Here is an 8,856-nt window from a genome sequence, read left to right as displayed (position 1 = left end):
ACTATTTGGCTCTATAGCAGATTTCTTAGTAGGACACGTGGCATTGTCATATTAGTAGTTTCTCAAAGGTCGATTTTGTGGCATAACAGTGACAATGCTTTTCTTGTCAATTTTCGTTGTGAATGAGAGTACATTGTATAACTGTTTGCGGGGTTGTTTCTTCTTTGAATAATGTTTACATCACAATAACCCTGTACATGCCCTCGCACAATAAATAATAATGCTTTCCTTGAGGGAAAATAACGCATTGATTCATATATGTAACATCACACGGTTGCACTCTTTAGCAAAGTATCGCACAAGTACAAAAAATCTGCACGTTTGACTGAGTTTTGAATGATTACACAAACCTAACAATGAGGACACTTACAGTTCCGTGAGAACCAAGAGTATACTGGTTATTTTTCATGGACTCTTCTGACCCGGCCGAGAGCAGCTGGAAACATGCTTGGACTAATTCCACTAAAAGAAAGCGCTCAAAAGTAAATAAATCTAATTGCTCAGTGCAGTCTCTTAGAAGCATTTGTAGATGAAGATCTAATGGTTGCTTTGTTAACCGCTTGCTTCCAGATTTTACCGTGTTCAAATACAGATCTTTCTCCTGCATAATATGTGGAATTAGTGAAAAATATGGCGATGTCAGTTGTAGGTACTAGATAGCATCAAGAATGAGGTGTTGGATGAGAATTCTAAGTAGCAGCTCAAGAGAGCTCAAAGAATTAGTTCCACAAAGTGTTTAAGCTGCACGAAGAAAATTAACCCCAAATCCAACTCCGAGTGATCTGTGTCAGCTTCTTGTTATCATAAAAAAGTATCATTCATTGCAGATAGACAGCCTGCTGTAGTTATTTATGTGCACATATGTACGTACACATATACGTGTGCACATACACACGCGCGTGTTTGATAAATCTCCAAAACATACGTACCTGAGCTGCTTAATATATATATATGGGCATGGACTTCTCGGATTAGAATCGTATGGGCATGGACTAGCAGCCCATATTTCAAGAAAACCGTAGAGAGCAGTGCTCAAAAAAGCGTTTTTATCTGCTCCGGTATCCATAAGAAACTCGTGTTTTCATACACTTCTTTCCAGAATGAAACTGAAGAATAGCAGAGACCGCATGAATAATTGTGGGATTGTACGAGTGCTAAGTGATCTCATGCTAGTGCATACTCTGTTTGTGGTAATATCAAGCCTGAATTTTGAATTTGAACCGATACCTAAGCCACTTAACATAAAAGACCGCTTGCTTACTCCGCTTGCCTCCTTTCCTTCCCTCTACTTGAACTACACCATCTGTCAGGGTATTTACCTAAGAACTTAGTCCTCCTTTCCTTCCCTCTACTTGAACTACACCATCTGTCAGGGTATTTACCTAAGAACTTAGTCGCGAACTTATTTCCATTTTTATCTCAATTAGCGCACACATAATATCATACGGTTTGCATCAAGTAGTCCCCTGTGGTAGTTTCTCACTTCATTCCGACGCATCTTATAAGTATTATGGCTTTTCATGAAATTGTCTGTCATATCATATTCTCAGATAGATTACTATGTTCTACTTTTATAGAATTATATATTATACCCTTTTTGCTTATTGATCACATAACCTTTTATGTAGTGCATATGAAGGTTATGCGACGGTGAATTGTTGTGGGTTGAAGAAAAGTGATTGCGAGTTCCTTTCGTATTTGGTTACTTCGTATTTGGTTACTGTAGGTTGTCTAAAAATCACTGCAGATAGCTTATCCCCATCAAACAACGATGATGGAAGTTATAATTTGACGGCTTTCAGAATGCTATAATTTGAAGACTTTCACGTAGATCGATGAATGTTACAATCTGACGACCTTTATAACAACTGATGAAAGCTTTATTCAACAGCCTTCACAATCAATATCGGGAGTGACAATCTGACAACTCTCATATTTTCAAGGAGTCACGACGAAGGTTATAATGTGATGATCTTTGCAACGCTCTAATAAAAGAGACTACAAATTGATGGTCTCTTCAAATCAAAACGCAGAGTTCCAGATCCAAACGCAGAGCTCACTGCTGCATTTTCAACCCAAAACGCAGGGTTCGTCACTCCGTTCCAGATCCAAACGCAGCCTTAATTGCTGCGTTTTTAGCCCAAAACGCAAAACCCAACTCTGCGTTCCATATCCAAATGCAGAGTTCAGTCCTACATCTCAGACTCTTAAAACGATGCGGCCACTGCGTTTTGAGCCAATTGGAAATGCCCAACTCTGCGTTTCAGGTCTAAAACGCAGAGTTCGGGTTCAGAACGCTATTTTCGGCATTTGACTCGTTCAAGCTCGAGCTGAACGGTTCCAGAAACCGTTTCTCCCCACGATTGGAGGGATTTTCGTCCCACTTAAGAACGAATTAAGTAAGCAGTTACACCCCTTAATCCCCCTATAAATATGGGCAAACTCAACTGAGTTAAGGGCTCCCTTTTTGGATCGCTGGCTTTTTAGGGGAATTGCTGGAACTTTGGAGATCGACAACAGGAGCTTTCTTCATCATTAACTTATAAATCGATCTCGGTTAAATCAACTCTAACTCATTCAGAGTTATCAACTCATCAAGAGTTAATTTCAAACTTGCTTTGCAAGTTCTCCACAACGTCAAATCGTGAGGAGAAGATATCGTTCCAGTGAAGCGAAACATCGGATTGTCAACGAAAAGCAAGCTCAACGCGAGCATTCAAGGGAGGTATTCCATCGTCACCGTGAAGAACCCAGACTTAAAAAAAGAGGATCTCCGTCGATCTTATTCTCTTTTGTAATCAGAAAATTCAAATTGTATTCGAGGTTGAGAGAGTTGTAAACATTCTTTCTCTAAATTCTCTTTTGTAATCAGAAAATTCAAATTGTATTCGAGGTTGAGAGAGTTGTAAACATTCTTTCTCTAAATCAGTTAGAGGGAATAAAAATTCAAATTGTATTCGAGGTTGAGAGAGTTGTAAACATTCTTTCTCTAAATCAGTTAGAGGGAATAAATCAAATTCAATTCTTTCATTTTTCTTATTACAAATTTTCCACCAAATAGTTATTTCAGAATCAGTCTTCACCATAGCATGTTCGCATTATGAATATCTCCTGTATCAGTAGGAATAGACTCTATCAAAGAGCCAGGACGCTCTATTCATTTATTGTGTGATGATGTAGTTGGTGTAATCAAATCTTCGCTCATAAGTGTGAATCAATTGTTGCTTGCCAAGTAAGTCGATGTCTCTTTCTGCATAGAAAACATTCTATCTTTCAATGCTCCGTAAATAACAAAACTATTCATGATGACTACAAGAATCAATATTGCTCACGTTCTACAAAAATTCAATTTTATATACACTCGAACTAGCTTCAGCATAGTTTCCTTCTGGTTGTGCTGACATCCTCTTAAAAACTTACAGTCATTCATCTTATTCAAAGAACCTCCATTTATTATGAACTGGCAGTAGCTTGTATTTGTACAACAAATCCTCGGCGCCTTCCAGCAAGAGGTTCTCTCTTAACAACAATTGTATGATAAATAGAAATGGTAGGTCCATGTAGGAATGTTAAACGGGTGGATTTGGGTATTAAATGGGCAGGCTATAAATAGACGGGCATGTTTTGCCCATTTACCCATTTATGGTTCATTTAACATTTTCTAAATGGGCGGGTTTTTACCCGCCCATTTAATAAACGGGCCGCCCATTTAATAAACGGGTCGCCCATTTGCCCACTTAACTATAATATCTATATATGTATAATACTTTTAGGAGGTGTTTTTTGTAAACTTTTAGGGGGTTTTTTTTAACTATTGGGGGTTTTTTGCAAAATTTAAGGGGCTTTTTGTAAACTTTTTGAATTATCAAAATATGCACATGCATGTACATAACTCATTCAGGAATAGCATGAATATATTGAACAAGATAGCATTAAAATTATCAATCATGTATTTGAAAACGTTAAATGGAATCAGCCTGCTGCGTCCCTTGTTTACAACTCTCTCAACCAAAAACGTTAAAGAGAAACTTATATGCCCTTTGCCTTTTATTGTTTGTGAGGCAAGAAGGATATGAAAGGGAATCAGCCTGCTGCGTCCAAGACACATATAAAGAAACCTACTCTATTGGTTTCTGCGATCGTCTGAACATATGTAACCGCACGTGTGGACTCAAGTGGATCGACCCTGTCTATTTACCCCAAGTCAAGGACAAGGCACAGAAACCTCGTTACTCACAACACTACTACAAACACCGGTAACCCCAACAACAACAGCGGCGGCGGCGACAACACGTACAAACATATAACACAAATAAATGTAATTCTGTTTGCATGTTATCGGCAAAACTGCGCTGCCTACTTAACACTAGAAATCGAAGTATAGACTAGAAAGCAATTGTACTGCTTTCATGCCGCTAATTAATAGTCTTTCAAGGACTTCATCGTTAAATACGAAACACTTGTGCATAAGGGCATCTCCAACCCAGCACCAAAATGGTGCAAACAGTGCTTTTTGTTGCACTGTTCATTCTCCAACCCAGTTTCATTTTCTGCATCATTTTGGTGCAGTTGAACAGTGCTGCACCAAATATGGCGTTGCACTGTTCATCTGCCCCATTACTGTTCATTTTTTTTAAAAAAATTAAATATTTATTTTTACCTCTTAATTAATATAAAAATAGATAAAAAGAAATAAACTAAGAATATTCTTTTTTGGTGCAAAAAATGGTGCAATGGGTTGGAGATGTATTACTGTTTGATGTGACTTTTGCACCATTTTGATGCAAAATTTGCACCATTTTGATGCAATGGGTTGAAGATGGTCTAACGAGTATATATGTTTCCCTTTAAAATGATTTGGTGCTAAATAAATTAAATTGTTTTAAGGAAGAACCAATGAACGAGGCGCTCACCGCATAAGTCCATGACTTTCTTGGCCATCTCCTTTATTTCCTTCTCCGCTTTTTCGATGCTCGCCGAGTACGGCCAGAGCCCCTGCAATCAATCAATCGAGGCCATAATAACAACAAGTGAAAACGAAACCCCTTTTACCGTGAGAGGGAAAAAGAATATAAAAAAAAAAACCGAATCGAGCGCCAAGATCAAGAAAACCCTCAACATCCGAGACGAAAAAGAAACACAGATCGAATAAAAATTGCGCAGAAAATGCTTTACGTAGGTTTTGAGAAGGGCGATATCGTCCTCGTCCAGGGGAGGAGGGTTCTTCTCGTTCAACTCTTCGGGTTCGGGAGCCATTGAAGCTATCGAAAGAAGACGAAGGTCGGATCTCTTCCTCTTCGCTCTGCCGTCGGGAGAAGAAGATCGGGCCTCTTTCTCTCTGTTATCGGAGCTCCGAACAGGGTTTGGTGCTCCCCGAAAAGATCTGCCCTTTTATTTAGGGCTTTTTGTCTTTAGGTCCAATAGCTTACCTCCCTTTATTTTTAAACCCAAGTAGTATTAGTTGTATCTCTAAGTCCAAATTTTTTTTTGTATTTGTCTTTAAACCCAAATCCAAAATACAATACTTTCAGCAGTGGGTCCCCCCATATATTTTTCTTAAATTCCGGTTATACCCTCCCACTTATAGAATTCATTTAAGTGGGTCCCCCTTAAATAAAATAAACGAAATGGAGAGAGAGGGGGGAAACTGGCGGTAAATTTCCCCCCTCCATTCTCTCTCCGTCCTCTCTCTGCCCCCCTCTTCTTCTCCCTTTCTCTCACTCCATTAATAGAACTCAACACTCTCTCCTATAACCCATCATTTAATCACTCTCTCCTACAACCCATCAATTAATTCTCACCAACTTTCTTAGTATTTGAAGGTAGAAATTTACAATTTACTCAACTACCAAGTTGTTAACATTAATTTCTCATTTTAACCATGACAATTATTTGATAAGTTAGTTAAATGAGTTCATAAAAAAATTTTAATTCGTTATTTTTAGTAAAATGTTAGATAACTGAGGTTTTGTAATTAACCACCCATTAATTTCACATTAGTTATTTCACATAATTATTTTGCACTTCTTATTTCACATTATTATTTCACATAATTAGTTATTTCACATAATGTTATTTCACATAATTATTTTTAGTAAAATGTTATTGTTATGAATTCATAACAATTAGTTAAATATTAGTTAAATTTGTTATAATTGATGAAATTTTTGTTAAATTTGATCTTAGTATAGAATGATAACATGTAAGTATAGCATGAATTACCAGACTTATAAGTATAGCATATTAATATAAGTAGAGCATGTTATACTGTAAGTATAGCACATTAATACTGTAAGTATAGCACATTATACTGTAAGTATAGCACATTAACCTGTAAGTATAACATGTTATATTGTAAGTATAGCACGTTATCATGTAAGTATAGCATGTTATATTGTAAGTATAACACGTTATCATGAAAGTATAACACGTTATCATGTAAGTATAGCACATTAACCTGTAAGTATAACATGTTATATTGTAAGTATAGCACGTTATCATGTAAGTATAGCATGTTATATTGTAAGTATAACACGTTATCATGAAAGTATAACACGTTATCATCTAAGTATAGCACGTTAACCTATAAGTATAACATGTTATTCAGTAAGTATAGCACGTTAACTTGTAAGTATATTACAGGTTAACGTGCTATACTTACGATGTAACGTGCTATACTTACAGGTTAACGTGCTATACTTACGATGTAACATGCTATACTTACAGGTTAACGTGCTATACTTACTGGTTAACGTGCTATACTTACAGGTTAACGTGCTATACTTACGACATAACGTGCTATACTTACAGGTTAACGTGCTATACTTACGACATAACGTGCTATACTTACAGGTTAACGTGCTATACTTACTGGTTAACGTGCTATACTTACAGGACTTGGCATTTCTATCAATATATTCAACATTCCCAGCACATACAACATACAACATTGCATTGCCACAGAACATACATACAACATACCATATTTCCAGCGCATACAACATTTCCAGACTATCTACATACACCATACAACATTAACCTGTCACAGAACTTGGCATTTCTATCAATATATTCAACATTTCCAGCACATACAACATACAACATTGCATTGCCACAGAACATACATACAACATACCATATTTCCAGCACATACAACATTTCCAGACAATCTACATACACCATACAACATTGCATTGCCACAGAACTTGGCATTTCTATCAATATACATTTATACAAATACGTCACAAATCAATTTCCAAAATATATTTGTACACAAAAAATATTGGATATCACAATTGGCAATGTAGCATCCTGACAAGAACAATACAACACACTGAGTATAAGTGGATCAAAAGAACAAATATGGCATGTAGCATTCTTGAGGGTCATGATGGTTGATTTCCTGAAAGCAACATGTAAGTGGATCAAAAGAACAATACAATGAATATAGCGTTTGAATGAACATTAAACGTATAAAAAATGTACCTTCAGATAGAATTAGAGCAACAATGCGAGCTCTATGTCTTGCACAATCCTTCTGGTGAATTGAAACTGGTTGACCGGAAACGAGGCTAAACATGTACGCCATCAAGAACACCCCGCAATCCATACTACTGCAAGTTTAAATGTTTGCAACATCAATATAACACTCTTGGCCCGCAATATATACTCTCTATGTGAGTGTTAGCACATTAAAAAACAACATATGAATAAGTCGAATACACTAACCCACGTTGTTGCGGTACATCAACACTTTCTACCTCCTGACAAGAATTAATGTCTAAGTTCCAAGCATCGGGAATGGTAGAAATAAGCTTCACTCTAAACTCAATAGCATCGGACATATACCCGCGGAGGGACATTGCCACAGAACATACATACAACATACCATATTTCCAGCACATACAACATTTCCAGACAATCTACATACACCATACAATATTGCATTGCCACAGAACTTGGCATTTCTATCAATATACATTTATACAAATACGTCACAAATCAATTTCCAAAATATATTTGTACAAATGGAGTCTCACGCAATCAACAATAACTGGTTGCATTGGAAGATCTGGAAGGTCTATGTAGCCATAAAATGGAGTCTCACGCAGGACAATTCGTTGATCTTCCGATAAATAACCAGAAATTTGTTCTTGAAGGTCCCGGAAGTACCCGATGTTTGATGGAATTCGCACTAAAGCCATCGGATAAAATATTCTGCAACCATAAAACATAAGGCAACTTTAGTTGTCTATCAATATTGTACATAATTCCTTCATTGAAACAAATTTCATTTCAAAGCCTATGATTTCAAAATTGTAACAGACAATCTCAATTCTCGAATTATCACGCTTTATCTTTATATCAACCTATTTACAACCTATTTAGAATTTCTCCTTTTCTCTCTCAGTGAAAAAAATCTTGTAACAGACATACATATGTACAATATCAAACTATTACAGATCAATATTTTTCATTTTCTTTTCATTTCTTAGTAATTTTTTTGTATCAAATGTTAACAATAACAGAACTTTTGTTATTTGCATTGTTTCAGGTATTGATTTGCAAGAGTTTGAGACTAACTAAAATTTTGCAACTTCAGTCCCATTGGTACTCAAATTCAGCGTTCATCTGTAACTCTGGGATATATCAGTAAAGTGGTCCGCATGGCTTAATAACAATGCAAGTAACACCAATGAACTAGGAATACTAAGACACATCACTAAGAAATGAAAAGATGAGTATCAAATATCAAAAAAAAAAAAATCGACGAAAACACAGCCAACGCTCTTGCAAATCAATACCTGAAACGATGAGTTCGACGGCAATGATGACGACAATGTCGACTGCGAAATC

General features: G+C 36.5%; 1 protein-coding gene and 1 long non-coding RNA gene across 2 annotated transcripts; both read right to left on the bottom strand.

Moving 5' to 3' along the window:
* Window positions 219–5,392, bottom strand: LOC109830706 (26S protease regulatory subunit 7A-like). Its single transcript, XM_020398063.1, has 3 exons — window positions 5,176–5,392; window positions 4,914–4,995; window positions 219–601 (listed from the first exon to the last, which is right to left on the bottom strand). The coding sequence occupies exons 1-3, from the start codon at window positions 5,254–5,256 to the stop codon at window positions 501–503; spliced, it is 264 nt and encodes an 87-aa protein (XP_020253652.1). The 5' UTR covers window positions 5,257–5,392; the 3' UTR covers window positions 219–500.
* LOC109829506 lies at window positions 7,298–7,833 on the bottom strand. Its single transcript, XR_002244048.1, has 3 exons — window positions 7,729–7,833; window positions 7,486–7,613; window positions 7,298–7,402 (listed from the first exon to the last, which is right to left on the bottom strand). It is a non-coding gene; the product is annotated as an uncharacterized LOC109829506 (long non-coding RNA).

The sequence above is a fragment of the Asparagus officinalis genome, chromosome 2 (assembly GCF_001876935.1).
Source record: "Asparagus officinalis chromosome 2, Aspof.V1, whole genome shotgun sequence".
Taxonomy (NCBI): Eukaryota; Viridiplantae; Streptophyta; class Magnoliopsida; order Asparagales; family Asparagaceae; genus Asparagus; species Asparagus officinalis.
The sequence above is the reverse complement of the archived record's forward strand: the minus strand, read 5'-3'. Positions and strand labels throughout refer to the sequence as shown.